Raw genomic sequence first — 20,218 nt, 5'->3', positions numbered from 1 at the left:
GCCCAGCCTTCTTGTGACATTTATTCCATGCACAATTTCAACAGGCAAGGTTGACAGAGAAGGACACCAGGCAGGTGAAGGTCACAGGTGGCAAGGATATTAAGGGGCCTAGCAGGCAAGAGAACAGTATCCCATTGGTCTGCGTCTGTACATTTGGAGAAATAATAAAATACAGAGCTGGAAGGATTGCTCGGCGTCATATTGTGGAAAGTCTTGAATGCTTGGCAGAGGCTTAATTCAGTAGGCAGTGGAAAGCTAATGAGAAATTTTAAGCAGAAAGACTGTCATGATTACAGCTGCAAGTGTTCATTAGGAAGATTAATCTGATAGTGTAGATTAATGATGTAGGATTATGAATGATTATCAAGAAAAACTGGGAGTTAACCATTTAAGTTTTGTGGCAGTCCAGGTGAGAGGCAAAAAGGCCTTGTAGCAAAGACAGCTGGTGCTACATCCTTACCCCCTTGGCACTTACCATTCCCACGTATGCCTTTTTGAGGGCTTCCTGCATCTCTGTGACTGGGGGCCTTCTCTAGCCATCGGAGCCTGCTGGAACTGCACTTAGGGCAGACCAGAAGTACCGGGGCGTTAACATCCTCCAGGATAGGCTTCAACCAGTGGCTGAAAGGGAATTGGTGGATAAATAGCTCATTTGCCACTCAGTGGGGATCATTGTAAGCCTTGTTCAACAGTCTCCCAGACTATCCCAAGGACTTGAGTCCCAGTTGCCCACAGCCATAAACTGCCTGGTATCATTTTCTTATTGACTTCCTGCCTTTCCTGACTCACTCTGCCACTCTCCCGCGGGTGCTTCCTGGTGTCGCCTTCCATATGAACTGCTGGCACTCACATCCTTGCTTCAGGGCCCCTTTTGAGAGAATCCAACTTACCAGCCCTGTACTCGAGAGGAGTTTCCTTTCACTGAGGAGGAAGAAGCTACAGGATTGGGCAGTTTATCAGCTGTGCAGTTAAGGGAGAGGGAGAATGCCATGTCACCCACAATTTTAACTAGGAAAATATAAGTGCCATTTATAGGGAAATGGGAAGTTAGGAGAAGTGTTGGGAGTTTTCATGAAGAGGAAAATGGGTTAATCTTCGTGCATGTTGAGTCTGAAGTACTGGTAGAACATTACAGGGCAGCTGCCTGCTGGAACTTGGAAATTTGAATCTGGAGCTGAGGATGAAAGTGACAGTGGAGGTTTAGGTTCAGTCACTGGGGAGAGGTGGTTGATGAAGATAGGGGAGTAGATAAGAGCTTCAAGAACTGGGTATTGACCAGAAAATAAGCAGATACAAGCCTAAGACAAAACTTTTGGGAATGAATACCTACTTGCATTTGGGGTTGGGGGAAAAGTGAGAGACTGGGTAGGAAATGGAAAGCTAGCAGAGCCGCCAGGGGAGGAGCTAGCAGGAGGCCGACTATGATGGAAAGGTTCTAGATTTGCTGAATTTCAGAGTTCTGGAAACTGTCAATCTTTACCATTGGATCATTATGTATTGAGGCATAAGGAGCTTTATATAGTTTATTTACTCATTTTGAGACAGAGTCTCAGTCTGTCACCAAGGCTGGAGTGCAGTGTCATGATCACAGCTCACTGCAGCCTCTACCTCCCAGTCTCAGGTGATCCTCCACCACACCTGGCTAATTTTGGGTGTGAGTTTTTTTGTTGTTGTTGTTTTTTAATTTAGAGACAGGGGTCTTGCTGTGTTGCCCAGGGTGCTCTCAACTGCTGGGCTCAAGCGATTGGCCCACCTCAGCCTCCTGAGTAGCTGGGACTACAGGCATATGCCACTACACCTGCCTAGCTTTACATATTTTAACATTTTAAGTGTCTATTGCAGTGTAGCACAGCTGGGGCTATACGGCTATACTATTATAAAAGAAAATAATATATCAGATTGTATAGTGCTTTATCTAGAATGAAGGCAGTGCCAGAAATCCACACTCCTTCATTGGCAATATTATCAGTGTTGATCTTAATGCAATCTATTTGGAGAAAAACGTTTAGGGAAAAATCAGCACCTATATCTGAGGGTACCAGATAATGATTTATTCACTGTATACCTCATGGAACCCTGGTGCTTTACAAGAATTAGGTTCTTATTACAAACATATAACGCAGGCTCTGCTACTTTGTGACCTTTGGCAAATTACTCAACCTTGCCAGGCCTTAATTTCCTTATGTGTAAATAAGGAACCAAGTGACATCTATGGTCCTTTTGACACAAAGATTCTGTGATCCTAGCAATTTTCCTTAGGGCATTTTTCTTATGCCCTAACTCTGTATGTGTCTATATGTATGCATTCTTACATATACACATATAGTTAAAGCCTATATAATAAGAATATATATTGGGGACTATTCATAAATAATTCAGAAATTTTAAAGCTGTGCAGTGTGAATAGACTCACCTGCAATAAAAATGCTGAGTAAGGATGATTTCATCACCCAGGTTCTCATGACAAATTCTGAAGTCACTATGAATGAGCATAGTAGAAGATATTTTCTTTTCTTTTTCTTTCTTTTTTTTTTTTTTTTTTTTTTTTGAGATAGATTCTTGCTTTGTTGCCCAGGGTGGAGTGCAGTGGTGTGATCTCGGCTCACTGCAAGCTCTGCCTCCTGGGTTCATGCCATTCTCCTGCCTCAGCCTCCTGAGTAGCTGGGACTACACGTGCCTGCCACCACACCCGGCTAATTTTTGTATTTTTAGTAGAGATGGGGTTTCACCATGTTGGTCAGGCTGGTCTCGAACTCCTGACCTCAGGTGATCCACCAGCCTCAGCCTCTCAAAGTGTTGGAATTCCAGGCGTGAGCCACCACCCCTGGCCACTAGAAGGTATTTTCTATTTAGATTTTACGTTGAATTTGTGCCCCCCGCCCCTTGTGATTGACGTGCATTCAATCAAAAGGTATTTTTTTAAAGTATCGGAGCATAGTCAGTTAGTAGCTGTTAAGATGTTACAGGAGTTATTTAACCTCTCTAAATTCAGTTTCCTCATTTATAAAATAGATACACTGGGATCTTCCTCAGGGTTTTGTGGACACAAATTTAATGATCCAATAAATGTTAGCCATCGGAAATATTGTCAGGTTAACATTTTTCTTTCAGAGAGTCATGTTTGCAGATTCCAAAAGATGCCAGTAGGGAATAGGCTGTGTTTTAGGGATGAGTTTAATTGAGGCAATTGTTAAAAATTATAATTTTCGGCTGGGCGCGGTGATTCACGCCTGTAATCCCAGCACTTTGGGAGGCTGAGGTGGGCGGATCACCTGAGGTCAGGAGTTCAAGACCAGCCTCAACATGGAGAAACCCCATCTCTACTAAAAATACAAAATTAGCCAGGCATAGTGGTGCAGGCCTGTAATCTCAGCTACTTGGGAGGCTGAGGCAGGAGAATTGTTTGAACCTGGGAGGCGGAGGTTGCGGTGAGCCGAGATCTCGCCATTGCACTCCAGCCTGGGCAACAACAGGGAAACTCCGTCTCAAAAAAAAAAAAAAAAAAAAAAAATGGGTGTGGTAGTGGGCGCCTGTAGTCCCAGCTACATGGGAGGCTGAGGCAGGAGAATGGCGTGAACCCAGGAGGCAGAGCTTGCAGTCAGCCGAGATCGCACCACTGCACTCCAGCCTGGGCGACAGAGCGAGACTCTGTCTCAAAAAAAAAAAAAATTGTAATTTTCTCAGGCTACTCATTAGTGATTGAACAGTGGGTGATACAAAACCTTCCTAGCATGATCATGGTTAATTGACATAATGAAATTGGGTGGTGTAGATAACTAGTTTCCATGTTTTCTTAGAGTAATGTTACCAGATTCCTCTCCTTGTTATTAAATTTCTGGTTATTTTTTCGCACATATACTTAATTCTGACACACACACTCACATATATTCTACCGAGAGGATTGCCCCCTCCTCCCAGATCTCAAGTGAAGCATCCGTGATGCTTTTCTGCTATAAACAGAGCCCTTATTGATGACATTCACATGAAAACCATTTGTTTAAATGTGTTATATATTGAAGCATGGTCAACTTTACATATTTTAATATTTTAAGTGTCTACTGCAGTGTAGTACAGCTGAGGCTATCTGTATATACATACTATTAGAAAAGAAAATGTTTGGCCGGGCACAGTGGCTCACGCCTGTAATCCCAGCACTGTGGGAAACCAGGGCGGGTAGATCATTTGAGGTCAGGAGTCCCAGACCAGCCTGGCCAACATGGTGAAATCCTGTCTCTACTAAAAATTCAAAAAAAATAGGCCGGGCACGGTGGCTCACACCTGTAATCCTAGCACTTTGGGAGGCCGAGGCAGGCAGATCACGAGGTCAGGAGTTAGAGGCCAGCCTGGCCAGCATGGTGAAACCCCATCTCTACTAAAAATACAAAAATTAGCCAGGCGTGGTGGTACATACCTGTAGTCCCAGCTACTCAGGAGACTGAGGCAGGAGAATCGCTTGAACCCGCGAGGCAGAGGTTGCAGTGAGCCAAGATCGCGCCACAGCACTCCATCCTGGCAACAGAGCGAGACTGTGTCTCAAAAATAAAATAAAGATTAGCTGGTGCACACCTGTAGTCCCAGCTACTCAGGAAGCTAAGGCAGGAGAATTGCTTGAACCCAGGAGGCAGAGGGGTACTAGTGAGCTGAGATTGTGCCACTGCACTCCAGCCTGGGCGACAGAGCAAGAATCCATCTCAAAAAAAATAAATAAAATAAAAATAAATTTAAAAATAAAAGAAAATATTCAGTTAATAAATTAGACCGTAGATTGCTTTATCTAGAGTGAAGACAGCACTAGGAAACCATACTCTTTCATTGGCAGACAGCACTCAAGATGGAGAAAACAGTTCCCCAGTTAGAAATGAGCTACAATTTAAAATTTTGGGGATTTGGGGTACACTATTGAAAAGCCCTTTTTGCTTTTTTTTTTTTTTTTTTTTTTGAGATGGAGTCTCACTCTGTCACCCAGACTGGAGTGCAGTGGCGTGATCTCAGCTCACTGCAAGCTCCACCTCCCAGGTTCACGCCATTCTCCTGCCTCAGCCTCCCGAGTAGCTGGGACTACAGGCGCCCACCACCACACCTGGCTAATTTTTTGTATTTTTAGTAGAGACAGGGTTTCGCTGTTTTAGCCAGGATCTCCATCTCCTGAGCTCGTGATCCACCTGCCTTGGCCTCCCAAAGTGCTGGGATTACAGGTGTGAGCCACTGCGCCTGGCTGCTTGTTTGTTTTTTAATAAATAATGATTTTACTTGGGAGGCCAAGGCAGGAGGATTACTTGAGCTCAGGAATTTGAGACCAGCCTGGGCAGCATAGCAAGATCCTGTCTCTACAAAAAAATAAAAAATTTGCCAGGCATGGTGGTGCATGCCTATAGTCCCAGCTACTCAGGAGGCTGAAGCAGGAGGAGCACTTGAACAAGGAAGTCGAGGCTACAGTGAGCTGTGATCATACCATTGCACTCCAGCCTAGAAATAGAGCAGGACCATGTCTCAAAAAAATTTTTTTTGGCCAGACGTGGTGGCTCATATCTGTAATCCCAGCACTTTGTGAGGCTGAGGCAGGCGGATCACTTGAGGTCAGGGGTTCAAGATCAGCCTGGTCCACATGGTGAAACCCCATCTCTACTAAAAATGCAAAAATTAGCCGGGCATGGTGGTGGGCGTCTGTAATCCCAGCTACTCAGGGGAGTGAGGCAGGAAAATCACTTGAACCTGGGAGGCAGAGGTTGCAGTGAGCCGAGATCACATCACTGCACTCCAGCCTGGGCAACAGAGCAAAACTCCATCTCAAAAATAATAATATTTTTAAAGTTACTTTGGGCCAGGCACAGGCTCACACCTATAATCCCAACACTTTGGGGGGCCAAAGCAGGTGAATCACTGTAACCCAGGAGTTCAAGACCAACCTGGACAACATAGCAAGACCCCCCTGTCTCTACAAAACATTTTTTTAAAAATCTGTTTGTGGTGGCCTATACCTGTGGTTCCAGCTACTTTGGAGTTTAAGGTCAGAGGATTGCTTGAGCCTGGGAGGTCGAGGCTGCAGTGAGCTGTGATCATGCCACTGCAATCTAGCCTGAGTGACAGTGCAAGACTCTGTCTTTCCAAAACAAACAAAAAAAAAGGTTATTTTGTCTTTGAGGGTACAGGTTGTTTTTTGTTTAATAGAAAGCACAGTTCTCTGCTTTTTTTCCTAAACTGCTCTGGTTAAGTTGGAGACACGTTTGAGTATGGTACTTTGTTTAATTGAAGGTATTTGTATTGGTCTTGACCCATCTGCATCAAGCCTTCCTTGCATGTTCATGGTCTTTTTGTTAGTGCCAACTCTAACTGTGCTGACTTTAAATGGCATGTATGTGCGCTGCAAGACAGGAAAATGATAAATTATTAATACTACAGTATGTGCAAACAAAGGTTATTTTCTCATATGTATGACTTCTTGCTCCTGTTTACATTTCTGCATTTTACAAATCATTAACCTCACATTGTAATTTTTGTGCTTTACTTGTCACTACTTCCAGACGCCAAGGACTTATTGTTGTGCTAACACTGAAGACTTGGAGACAGTTATTCACCATGTACACAGCCTGTACCCTTCTGCTCCTTTCCTGGCAGCAGGGGTTTCAATGGGAGGGTAAGGTTTTCCCTTTCTAAAATAATCTCTGAGAGGGAAGCTATTTTATTGGCTGTCTCTTTGAGAGGACTATAAGCTAGCTGTATGGACAGTTTTTAAATAAATGTCTGATTATGTTTATCATATTTTATTAAATGCGGTTGATTGAATGAACGAAGGAAGGAAAGAATTAATTCAGGTGAATTTTAATATTTTTCTTAACTACGGGTCTCTGTGACTGCGGATTTTGTGAGCCTGAAGGTTTGTCCGAAGCCCATGAAGTCAATTGCATCACTCACCGGCTGCCATGTTGACCTTCTGATTCCTGACGCACTCCCAGCCATCCCTGGAGCTGCGTTCTGAAGCTGAACTTGTAGCATGACTTTCATCACTCCAGTTACAGAAATAATCACTTATTGCTCTCTCCAGCTGCAGTGGCCTTCAAAATTATTTTTCCCCAGGTGGTATTTTGTTTTGTTTTGTTTTGTTGCTGGGCAAATGGACCTACTGTGGAGTGCTCTCCTAGAAACTGAAATTTTGTTAACCCCCTACTCCAGCTGTTATTTTAAGCATATGGATATTGTCATTTGTGCTGCTTGCAATTACTTTGGGGCTTATTTGGAACTTTCCTATTTAGGCTTATTTCTACTAATTGTTTTTGGGGTTTTTTTGGTTGTTCTAGTGATGGTGAGCTTAAGGAAATCCAAAATTTTTATTATCTGGAATTTTACTAAGCTTTTAGATTCCTGAAGCCATTGTCCAAAACTAGTTTTTTAAATCAGCAAATACTGAAGATAGAAAATGATATTTTTTCATAATTTTATAATTGGTTTATCTGTCATTTCAGTTTTTAGAACATCTTGAACATGAATCACTTGAAAATGAATAGCATTTTTCTATAGCCAGTGGCTGTGAAAAAGAAAAAACATTTTAATTTTTTAAAAAAGATAATGAACAGCATTTACAAATGATAGACTCTAAAAAACAGGCCTTTAACCACAGCTTTTTAGATTCTGATAAACATAAAACTAAGAAGAAAAGAATACATTTCTTCCATTAGCATGGAAGGTCTGACTTGACCTACTAAAGGAAGAAATCTCAATCAATGGAGAAAACCCACGCAGACTCTCTGAATTGTGCTTAATGGACTGAGTTTAGCGTCACTTTCCTTTCCCCCATAATGTGAACCTTAAAGGACTGGGTGAGAGCTGAACTTTTCCCTTAATCATATAAACGCATGGCTTTTCTAAAGGCCGGAGCTTACATACACAGGTTCAGATTCTCTATTCAATGCTCCTGGGAAATGTCTATTCGTGCCGCATTGAAGCCTCAGTGCCTGAAGGCAGAACTTGACCATTAGCCTTTACAGCTGGTTGAACATTAATGTCTTGTGAACTGTTAGACGGAAGCACCCCTTCTAGTTGCCTAGCACTGTGACACAATCCCAAGTGGGCTTACCACTTGGGGATGTGTTTTATATCTTGACACATTTTTTCTTATGGAGATGCAACACGCAAAAACAGTCCATGGACGATCCTTATGCCCAGTGCCCCATGGACTGGGGTAATCCCTGTGATAGAGCCTGTGATGCCCCTGGGGCCAAGTGCCAGCAACTCATGGATCATCTCGTTTCATCAGTGTCACCCCCTCCCCTCTCTCCCCCAACTCTGATTATTGTGTACCAAATCTCAGACGTCACTTATAAATAGTTGGTATCTCTAAAAGGTGGGCCAGGTGTGGTGACTTACGCCTGTAATCCCAGCACTTTGAGAGGCTGAGGCAGGCAGACAACCTGAGGTCAGGAGTTCGAGACCAGCCTGGCTAACATGGTGAAACCCCCCATCTCTATTAAAAATGCAGAAATTAGCCAGGCATGATGGTGCATGCTTGTAATCCCAACACGCTGGGAGGCCAAGGCAGGCAGATCATCTGAAGTCGGGAGTTCAAGACCAGCCTGGCCAACATGGTGAAACCCCCATCTCTACTAAAAATACAAAAATTAGCTGGACGTGGTGGCGCATGCCTGTAATCTCAGCTACTCAAGAGGCTGAGGCAGGAGAATCGCTTGAACCCAGAAGGTGGAGGTTGCCATGAGCTGAGATCGCACCAGTGCACTCCAGCCTGGGCAATAGAGCGAGACTCCGTCTCACACACACAAAAAAAGGCCAGGCGCGGTGGCTCACACCTATAATCTCAGCACTTTGGGAGGCCAAGGCAGGCAGATCACCTGAGTTCGGGAGTTCGAGACCAGCCTGACCAATGTGGAGAAACCCCGTCTCTACTAAAAATGCAAAATTAGCTGGGCATGGTGGTGCATGCCTGTAATCCCAGCTACTCAGGAGGCTGAGGCAGGAGAACTTCTTGAACCCAGGAGGCAGAGGTTGCGGTGAGCCTACGTTGTGCTATTGCACTCCAGCCTGGGCAACAAGAGCAAAACTCCATCTCAAAAAAAAAAAGTGGAGTTTTTGTGGGTTTTTTTGTTTGTTTGTTTGTTTTCTTTTGAGATGGAGTCTCCCATTGTCACCTGGACTGGAGTGCAGTGGTGCGATCTCAGCTCACTGCAACCTCTGCCTCCTGGGTTCAAGTGATTCTCCTGCTTCAGCCTCACGAGTAGCCAGGATTACGGGCGCCCACCACCATGTCCAGCTAATATTTGTATTTTTAGTAGAGAGGGGGTTTTGCTATGTTGGCCTGGCTCAAACTCCTGACCTCATGATCTGCCTGCCTCAGCCTCCCAAAGTGCTGGGATTACAGGCATGAGCCACTGTGCCCGGCTGGAGTTTATCTTAAAAAACAAGCAACAAAAAAACAAAACCATATTACTGTTATTACACCTGAATAAAATTAACACTAATTTCAAACTATCATACAGTATTCAGTAAGTGTTCACATTTCCCAAATAGTCTTGTTTGCTTGTTTGGTTTTAGTTTAGTTAGAAGCCAGGAAAAGTCTATACATTGAGATTGGTATGCTTTTTAAGTCTCTTAATCCAGGGGTTATTTCTTTTTTTTTTTTTTTTTTTTTTTTTTAGCTTGTAGTTTTTTTCTTTTGGTGAGAAAATAGGGTCCTTTTCCTATAGAAGTAAAACAGTCTTTTTGGGGATAACATCTTAGCATCATTTTGCTGCTGAGTAATAACCAAGACGTATTCCACCTGCTTGGTCATATCTACTTCTGAATCTTCCTAGTCCTGAGTTTCCCTTCAAGGCCTTCTAATTTGTGCATTTTACCAGCCTCCCAACAATATCTGACCTCCCATCAAAGAGTAGGGCCACAAAAACTAGGACTCTAGAATGAACCCTTTGCAGAAGAGTAAGCATTGTCCTATATATGGTTTGGTGAATCACAATACTGTATACAGATAGTTCATTTGTTATGAAGGATCATTTTCAAAAGCTAAATGTACACTTTCCATCTAAAACTTCATCATATTCACCCCAGCAAGTCATTTGAACTGGAAAAAAGAATGAGGGGGAATTTTAACCCATTTCTCCTATTTCAAAACATGGACAATTGAAGAAATCAAGTACAAAAAATATAATGAGAAACAATTAGGATATCATCCTGTTACTAGGCAGCATTAAACTTTAGATTTTCAACATTGTGTATGTAGATTAGACATGATTATGGTCTCTCTTACCAAAATAGAATTAGCATAGAATCAAGAAAATTAGTAGAACAAAAAGAACAGAAGAAAATATGTGTTAGGAAATAAGGACAAATAACAGGAATAGAAAGAGAAAACAAGTTACTTTAGGGGTCAACTGTTCTACCACAACTCAGAAAGTCTAGACTAGAGAGCAATTTAGAAACTTGCCACAGGGTGCAAGGATCCTTGGCAGCTAGGGTAGTGATCCAGACCAGTTAACTCACAATTTCTCAGGGTAAGACCTAGACATCAGTAGTCATTTACAAACTCCTCAGGAGCTAGAGACCAGCCTGAGCAACATAGTGAGACCTCATCTCTACCAAAAAAAAAAAAAATTTTTTTTTTTTTTTAATTAGCTGGGTATGATGGCGGACACGTGTAGTTCCAGATACTGGGGAGGGTAAGGTGGGAGGATCACTTCAGCCCAGGAGATCAAGGCTTCCCTAAGGTGTGATTGTGTCACTGCACTCCAACTTGGGCTACAGAGCCTATCTCAAAAAAAAAAAAAAAAAAAAAAAGGCCGGGTGCAACGGCTGTAATCTCAGCACTTTGGGAGGCCAAGGTGGGCAGGTCACTTGAGGTCAGGAGTTCAAAACCAGCCTGGTCAACACAATGAAACCCCGTCTCCACTAAAAATACAAAACATTACCGGGGCGTGGTGATGCATGCCTGTAATCCCAGCTACTCGGGAGGCTGAGGCAGGATAATCGCTTGAACCAGGGGGGTGGAGGTTGCAGTGAGCCGAGATTGCACCACTGCACTCCAGGCTGGGTGACAGAGCAAGACTCTGTCTCAAAAACACACACACACACAAAAAAAAAACTCTCTAGGTGATTCCAGCATGCAGTCACATCTAAAAACCACTCTTAGGGTGGATTTCTCTTATGTTTGACTCCATAGGATACATATATAAGGAATAACTATGATTTGTCCCATTTACCACATAGTTGACTGCAAGACAAATAAATATATGAATATAAGGAAAGAATGAAGATGCTTGCATGCTTTTCCAGGATAGAGGACTTAAACACTAGTTTATATTTTTCTTCTCCATAGTTAACATAAAGTCTGTAGTTAGAAATGGATGTCTTCTGTGATACAACAAATTAATCACTGAGTTTCCTGTTTCTCCCCATTTTAGAATGCTGCTTCTAAATTACTTGGGCAAAATTGGGTCCAAAACGCCTTTGATGGCAGCTGCAACTTTTTCCGTTGGTTGGAACACCTTCGCTTGCTCAGAGTCATTGGAAAAACCACTGAACTGGCTACTTTTTAATTACTATTTGACAACCTGCCTTCAGTCTTCAGTTAATAAGTGAGTCATCTTTAAAATCTGTTGTCTCCAGGGCCGGGCCCGGTGGCTCACGCCTGTAATCCCAGCACTTTGGGAGGCTGAGGCGGGGGGATCACGAGGTCAGGAGATCGAGACCATCCTGGCCAACATGGTGAAACCCCATCTCTACCAAAAATACAAAAAAATTAGCTGGCCGTGGTGATGTGTGCCTGTAGTCCCAGCTACTTAGGAGGCTGAGGCAGGAGAATTGCTTGAACCCAGGAGGCGGAGGTTGCAGTAAGCCGAGATCGTGCCACTGCACTCCAGCCCGGGTGACAGAGCAAGATTCCGTCTCAAAAAAAAAACAAAAACAAAAAACTATTGTCTCCAAATGATTACATGCCCCAACAGTAAAAAAATTTAAAGCGTAATACTACCAATATATGTATATGTGTTTATACACTGAATAAATTTACTACTGTACCAAAATATTATCTTTGTTATAAATGCATATAAATAAAAAATGTAAGTATAAGTTAAAATTTAAGCATAAGTTAAAAATATAGCTAAAAGTTGTAATGTTTTCCTTCTGAACCCCAGTGGATTGTCTTGTACAACCCCTGAAGTATGTGCCCCATTTTTAGTGAAGGTACACTATTGAAGGTTACTATTCTAATCACCATTCTAAATTATTCTAAAAGACTAAAAATGTTAGTATGGAATGTGTTAAGTGGTGTGATGGGCTGTTTCCCTGGATTTTCTACTTGTTGCTAATCTTAGTAATACCTAAGTCTTTCCTGGATAGTAATGTAGTAAGTACTTTCATTGCTGAATAATACAGCTCCTTGAGGGTGTGCTTATGAGCATAGTATGTTTTAGAGACAGGAGAATGCAGTTCACTTAGATAATCTCAGCCCTCACAGCTCTTATACTACCAAAATACTATCTTTGCATTAGTTTTCTCTGGAATTGTTTGTGTATTTTCTTTTTTTCTTTTTCTTTCTCTCTCTCTCTCTTTTTTTTTTTTCTTTTTTTTAAGACTGGGTCTCTCTCTATTGCCCAGGCTTGAGTGCAGTGGTGTGATCATGGCTCACTGCAGCCTCAGCCTCCTAGGCTCAAGTGATCCTCCCATCTCAGCCTCTCAAGTAGCTAGGACTACAGGCACATACCACCACACCTGGCTAATTATTTTATGTTTTGCAGAGACGAGGTTTTGCCATGTTGCCCAGGCTGGTCTCTAACTCCTGAACTCAAGCAATCCATCCACCTCAGCCTCCCAAAGTGCTAGGACTACAGACGTGAGCCCCCCGCCCAGCAGAGATATTTCTGTTTGCTTATTTCTTTCTTTAATTTTTTTTATTTTTAATTTCTGTGGGTACATAGTAGGTGTATATATTTATGAGGTACATGAGATATTTTGATACAGGCATGCAATGCTATAATCTTTATTTTTTTATGACTGTTACGTACTTTTAAGTGAATTGATGAATATAAACTTTAAAAGTACTGTTGATTTGCACATGACTTACTGAAAACCATAGTTATCCTGGAAGTTGACATTAAACACTGGATTAGATTTTACCAGGCCAGGCAAGGTGGCTCATGCTTATAATCCCAGCACTTTGGGAGGCCGAGGAGGGTGGATCACTTGAGCCCAGGAGTTTGAGACCAGCCTGGGTGACATGGCAAAACCCCATCTCTACCAAAAAAAAAAAAAAAACCCCACAAAATTGGTGGGGTGTGGTGGTGCACACCTGTAGTCCCAGCTACTCTGGGGCTGAAGTGGGAGAATCACTAAAGCCCAGCAGGCTGAAGGTGCAGTGAGCCGTGATCACGCCACTACACTCCAGCCTGGGCGACAAAGCAAGACTCTGTCTCAAAAAAAAAAAAAAAAGTACTTGAAGAAAATATCTTCAGCACAAACATTATTATTCTAATCCTGCCGTACCTGATTAAGCAAATATTTATTGAGTGCCAACTTTGTGCCCTGTGGTAGGCTGTTTAGTAATTTGTTTAAGTCTTTTTAGTATGATGGAGTAGGAATGATCTTGATTTTTACTTCCGAAATTCTTTTTTTCCAGGCACCGACATATGTTTGTAAAACAAGTTGATATGGATCATGTCATGAAGGTAGGAGAGAAACTTTATGTAATACTTTTATTTCTTCTTTTGGGCAAGACTAGATATAATTTGTTTTTGTGTTTCAGGCTAAATCCATCAGAGAGTTTGATAAGCGATTCACTTCAGTCATGTTTGGATACCAAACAATTGATGATTATTATACTGATGCCAGTCCGAGTCCTAGACTGAAGTCAGTAGGAATTCCAGTATTGTGTCTAAATTCTGTGGATGATGTTTTCTCACCCAGTCATGGTAAAATTAACATATTTGTATATATTTTGACATGAATCAACTTTTAATATATTGTTCTTTTTAAGGAAATATAGTAATAAGAAAATGTGTCATTTCCATTATGATAAAAAAACTAGATACTCATAACACAGTATCTAAATGTCTCAAATCACTTAAATATTTTCACAGACCCTTATCTAGTCCATTGTGAGAGGCTCAGAACAAATTATGACTCACTGTTTTGCTCATTCTCACCTTTCCTTCTTACCAAATACACTGTTCTTTGGACAGATTATGTTACAGTCCTTTTGCCTCAGGAGAATATTGTTATCACTTGCCTCTTCTTCCTGAGATTCCTATAAAGAAGAATTTGAAGTTTTTCTTCCCTTTTAATCTGGAAGAGAACTTGAGACTTTATAAACACAGTGGCTTTGAATATCTCAATTAGTGAAGCATATTTGGACTAGAAGGTCATATTTAAAGAGAAACATCCTTTCCTTTTCCCTGGAATACTGTATAAAAGAAAATTAATTAGCTGGGCATGGTGGTGTGTGCCTGTAGTCCCAGATACTTGGGAGGCTGAGGTGGGAGAATCACTTGAGCCCAGAAGTTTGAGGCTGCAATGAGCTATGATCATGCCACTACACTCCAGCCTGAACAGCAGAGTAAGACCCTGTCTCTTAAAAAAAAAGAAAATTATTCAAAAATAAACTTTCCTGCTTTCTTTTTCGCTCTGTCGCCCAGGCTGGAGTGCAAAGGCACGATCTCAGCTCACTGCAACCTCCGCCTCCCGGGTTCAAGCGATTCTCCCTCCTCAGCCTCCCAAGCAGCTGGGATTACAGGCACCCGCCATCATGCCTGGCTAATTTTTGTATTTTTGTAGAGATGGGGTTTCACCATATTGGCCAGGCTGGTCTCAAACTCCTGACCTCAGGTAATTCGCCTGCCTGGTTCCCCCAAAGTGTTGGGATTACAGGCGTGAGCCACCACACCCAGCCTAAACTTTACTGCTTTCCTTTTTTTTGTTTGTTTTTTTGTTTTTTGAGATGGAGTCTCACTCTGCCACCCAGGCTGGAGTGCAAAGACACGATCTCGGCTCACGCCTCCCGAGTTCAAGCAATTCTCCTGCCTCAGCTTCCCAAGTAGCTGGGATTACAGGTGCCCGCCACCATGCCTGGCTAATTTTTGTATTTTTAGTAGAGATAGGGTTTCACCATGTTGGCCAGGCTGCTCTTGAACTCCTGACCTCAGGCGATCCGCCTGCCTCAGCCTCCCAGACTGCTGGCATTATAGGCATGAGCCACCACACCCCGCCAACTTTCCTGCTTTCTTAAGTCAAGAAATATGAAATTTGATAACAAAGATAAGGAGCAGCCTGGCCCACACAATGAAATTCCACCTCTATTAAAAATACAAAAATTAGCTGGGCATGGTGGCATGTGCCTGTAATCCCAGCTACTTGGGAGGCTGAGGCAGGAGAATTGCTTGAACCAGGAGGCGGAGGTTGCAGTGAGCTGAGATCACACCACTGCACTCCAGCCTGGGTGACAGAGTAAGACTCTATCTTGGAAAAAAAAAAAAAAAAACTTTTTCTCTTTCCCCTCAATGCATTAAAACCATTTTCCCCAAATACTTCATTTAAAAAATGATTCTGACTATAAACATAACACATATGTTGTGAAATTTTCAGAAAATCCCCAGTGTGTGTATATATATATATTTTTAAATTACCTATCATTTCTCTAGGAGATCCTATTTTATTGTGTGATTTATGTTTAATCACAGGTAATCTTAGAAGCTGAAACTTACAGCCTTGACCACAATTTAGAAAATGAAACTCTGAACTTTAATATCAGTCGACTTACATGGTGATTGTTTTAGTATATTTTCATTGGATTAAGGAAGTCCAGTATTTCTCTACCCGTTTTTATATTTCACTGCCCTTTTTACCAATAAAAAATTCCCAACATTTTAACCTTACCCACTTGGGTGAAGTTTGAACTCATTATTTTCTATTCTTTCCCAAGCCTTTAAAATAGTCTTGCCGCAATGAAATAGTGGACAATTGTCTGCAGTCTGAGAGAACAGGCAGCCAGCATCTTTCGCATGCCTCAAATGTGGCCCAGCCTTTTGTTCTTCTGATATAACTGTAACTCTCTGTTAGAAATTTCTGAATGTATCCAGAGTGTGAAGTTTAGGCTCTTGATAATTCCTTTAGAGGCAAATGAAACACTCTAAATGTTTGGTGAAAAAGGAAAAGCAAAAATAGTATCAGCCATTCCCCCTTAAGTTCCCACACCTGATCCCAAGATAGATGTTCACTTTTAGGTGTTCTTTCTTGGGACGGACGTGGCTAGCTAAGGACATGAACTCAGGACCACTTTTTGATAAGAACTTAGCTTGTTGAGCCTTGCTTTAGGGCTATCCGTTTATTCTTTAGAGTGTTATGAAGGGTCAAATTTAGAGCACTGTCTAAACAGTCAATTTGTGGAAGGGCCCCAGTTCTCTTACAGTGAATTTTAGCTTCCTTTTTCTTCTTACAAGGGGGTGAGGTAGAGAAGCTGTTACCTTTAATTAGCTCATTTGCCCCTAAAACTCAGCCCAAGTTGTGAAGTTGTAATTATTGCATCAATCACATTATATATATATATTTGGAGACAGGATCTCGCTCTGTTGCCCAGACTGGAGTCCAGTGACACTACCGTAGTTTACTGCAGTCAGGCTGAGCAAAGTGGCTCACGCCTGTAATCCCAGCAGTTTGGGAGGCCGAGGTGGGTGGATCACCTGAAGTCAGGAGTTCAAGACCAGCCTGACCAACATGGTGAAACCCCATCTCTACTAAAAAAAAATACAAAATTAGCTGGCCGTGGTGGCACACACCTGTAATCCTAGCTACTCAGGAGGCTGAGGCAGGAGAATTGCTTGAACCCCGGAGACGGAGGTTGCAGTAAGCCAGCCGAGATCACACCATTGCACTCCAGCCTGGGCAACAACAGTGAAATTCCATCTCAAAAAAAAAAAAAAAGTTTACTGCAGCCTTAAACTCCTGGGCTCAAGCTGTCCTCCCACCTCAGCCTCAGCTAGGACTACAAGTGCATGCCACCACACAAGGCTTTTTTTTTTTTTTTTTTTTTAACATTTTTTGTAAAGACACGGTCAGTCTTGCTATGCTGCCCAGGCTAGTCTCAAACTCCTAGCCTCAAGAGATCCCCCCAAAGTGCTGAGATTACAAGCATGAGCCACCACACTGGCCTCAACCATGTTATCTTAATTAGGGAGATAAGATTTGGCAGTATCTGAAATCAAAACACTTCTCATGCCAGGTTTTGATCCATTAGAGACCTTATATCAAAACATTTTCACTGACCTCTAAGCATGGGAGAAAAAAAAAACTTTAATTCATATCTTTTAAAGGTTATACTCAGGCCAGACAGGTAGCATACGCCTGTAATCCCAGCGCTTTGGGAGGCTGAGGCAGGCAAATCACTTGAGGTCAGGAGTTCTAGACCAGCCTGGCCAACATTGTGAAACCCCGTCTCTACTAAAAATACAAAAATTAGCTCTGTCACCAGGCTGGAGTGCAGTGGTGCGATAGTTCACTGCAGCCTTGGCCTCCCAAGTAGCTGGGATTACAGACGTGCACCACCATGCCTGGCTATTTTTTGTATTTTTAGTAGAGACGGGGTTTCACCATGTTGGCCAGGCCGTTCTTGAACTCCTGACATCATGATCCACCTGCCTCTGCCTCCCAAAGCACTGGGATTACAGGCGTGAGCCACCACGCCCAGCTCTTTCTTTTCTTTTTTTTTTTTTTTTTGAGATGGAGTCTTGCTCTGTCGCCCAGGCTGGAGTGCAGTGGCATGATCTTGGCTCACTGCAGCCTCTGCCTCCCGGGTTCAAGCAATGCTCCTGCCTCAGCCTCCCCAGGAGCTGGGATTACAGGTGTGCGCCACCACGCCCAGCCAATTTTTGTATTTTTAGTAGAGATGGGGTTTCACCACGTTGGCCAGGATGGTCTTGATCTCCTAACCTGGTGATCCACCTGCCTCAGCCTCCCAAAGTGCTGGGATGACAGGCGTGAGCTCTTTCTTTTTTTTAGATGGAGTCTTGTTCTGTTGCCAGGCTAGAGTACAAAGGTGTGATCTCCCGGCTCACTGCAATCTCCACCTCCCGGGTTCAAGCGATTCTCCTGCCTCAGCCTCCCAAGTAGCTGGGACTACAGGCACGTGCCACCACGCCCATCTAATTTTTGTATTTTTAGTAGAGATGGGGTTTCACCATGTTGGCCAGGATGGTCTCGATCTCTTGACCTCGTGATCCACCTGCCTCAGCTTCCCAAAGTGCTGGGATTACAGGCGTGAGCCACCACACCTGGCCTCTCTCTTTCTTTCTTTTTTCTTTCTCTCTTTCCTTTGTTTTCATTCTCGTTCTTTCTCTCTCTTTTTCTTTTTCTTCTTTTTGTCTTTCTCTTTCTTTCCTTCTTCATTTTTCTTTGCTTTCTTCTTGTCTTCCTTTCTTTCTTCTTCCTGTCCTTTCTTTTCTTTCTTTCAAGATGGGGTCTCACTATGTTGCCCAGGCTGGTGTCGAACTCCTGAGCTCAAGTGATCCTCTCACTTCGGCCTCCCAAAGTGCTAGGATTACAAGCATGAGCCACCATGCCCAGCCACATCATGTAAAGTTAATCAAAATAATACCTCATGAATTTCTAACTCTCACAAAGATGCTAAGCTTAGTTTTTTCCCCTGCCGTAACACCTCAGTGGGAATTTTATAGCCTATTATGAGGATTCACCATTCCTTGAATTGTCTTACTTTAATTTCTCAAAGTAAGACTTGATGTATACTTTTGTGTTATGAAGAACGATCTTGGATTGAGTCTTCCCAAAATGATTGTGCAGACATGACCATATATATGAACTGTTGTAAGAATATAGATAGTTGATATAAGGTAGTCAGACTCATTCCATTTAACTATGCTCATTACATATATTTATATAATGGTGTTTTGATTTCTGTTTATTAGACATGATAAAGGTATATGCTTTTCCTGACAAAAACATAATGATTATATTTTTCTCTCTCCTTCTTCTCTCTTATTGCCATGGTTTTTTTGGTCTGAAGCTATTCCAGTAGAAACTGCTAAGCAAAATCCTAATGTTGCTTTGGTCCTTACTTCTTATGGAGGCCATATTGGTTTTCTGGAGGGAATCTGGCCAAGACAGTCCACTTACATGGATCGTGTCTTCAAGCAATTTGTGCAAGCCATGGTTGAGCATGGACATGAACTCTCTTAACATGTAGTTCTTTGGGTGCATTTTGTCTGAACCACAATTGTGAAGGCAGCTCAGCTTAGTGCACAAATTTTAACTATTGTATATAAAGCAAATAAGCCAGCAGATGGGTGAAGAGGTCCAGAATGATATGCAAAAACTACTTTTTAGAGAAACAAAACAACTTTGTAGCAACAAATTAAATATAGTATTAGATTGTTACTTACGTAGATTTTATTTTTACTATGCCTTACCAAGTACATCCTTAAACAAAGTAGTATGTACATGAAATTGCACTTAACCAAAACTATTGTGTAAAAAAAATTTTAATTCCTCAGGGTTTTAATTTAAACTAGTATTTTTTTAGATTATTTGTTTTAGGTGATTTAATGGTACTTTAATAACTACTAAGAAATATTGGCTATTTCAATGTAAGTTATAAGGTGGTACATTCCTAAGGGTATTTATAGTTGATGATAACATGAAAACTGAAATAAGATAAAATACAACATGCTAAATCTTTTATGTATTCTAACTTTAAAAGACAAGTGCAACAATGTTAGACTGACTTCTATATGTGCTCTTTTACTCTGATAATATTAAATTAGGACTAACTTATGTTTTATAATGATTATAATTTACATGCTTATTTTTAAAATAGTATATGTGGACACATATATATCATTATATTAAAATAAATTCTACCATTTTAAATTGGTCCTTTGTGGGTTTTTATCTGCTAAAAGGGCCCAGAAAGTAATCCCTAGAAAGTAATTTATGATAATTTTATTAATGCATTAGTAAGAAACATTAATACTGTTTTGCTTTACTGTTTCCAGAATATTGAGCTCACACCACTTGTACCAATTAAGAATACTTTCAGCTGCAGGAAACCTAACAGTGCCTTAAGGAAAAATTATATCTCATTAACTTGTATTATAAGAATTCTGGTGGGCAGGCCAGAGCTGGTGCAGAGGCTTACCAATGTCATCAAAGACCCAGGCTGTTTCTATTCCATCCTTATCACGGTGGCTAGTTATCTCCTAAACACAGGGTGGCTGCT

At 41.9% G+C, this 20,218-nt stretch overlaps 1 protein-coding gene across 4 annotated transcripts in view; it reads left to right on the top strand.

Annotated features, from left to right (window-relative positions):
* Positions 1–19,869, top strand: part of ABHD3 (abhydrolase domain containing 3, phospholipase) — a 52,531-nt gene extending 32,662 nt beyond the window's left edge. Inside the window, exons 5-9 of one of the 4 annotated variants that reach the window (XM_003315866.5) lie at positions 6,522–6,634; positions 11,403–11,576; positions 13,616–13,664; positions 13,742–13,907; positions 19,007–19,869. In XM_003315866.5, coding sequence (XP_003315914.1) covers positions 6,522–6,634; positions 11,403–11,576; positions 13,616–13,664; positions 13,742–13,907; positions 19,007–19,179 — 675 coding nt within the window. In that variant the 3' untranslated portion in view covers positions 19,180–19,869. Of the gene's footprint in view, positions 1–6,521; positions 6,635–6,853; positions 7,075–11,402; positions 11,577–13,615; positions 13,665–13,741; positions 13,908–15,671; positions 15,867–19,006 lie in introns of those variants that run through there. The other 3 variants (XM_016933428.4, XM_016933429.3, XM_009433783.4) reach the window with 3 other exon arrangements.
* Positions 19,870–20,218: the final 349 nt, after the last annotated feature.

Source organism: Pan troglodytes, chromosome 17, assembly GCF_028858775.2.
Source record: "Pan troglodytes isolate AG18354 chromosome 17, NHGRI_mPanTro3-v2.0_pri, whole genome shotgun sequence".
Taxonomy (NCBI): Eukaryota; Metazoa; Chordata; class Mammalia; order Primates; family Hominidae; genus Pan; species Pan troglodytes.
This window is presented reverse-complemented; position numbering and strand designations above follow the sequence as displayed.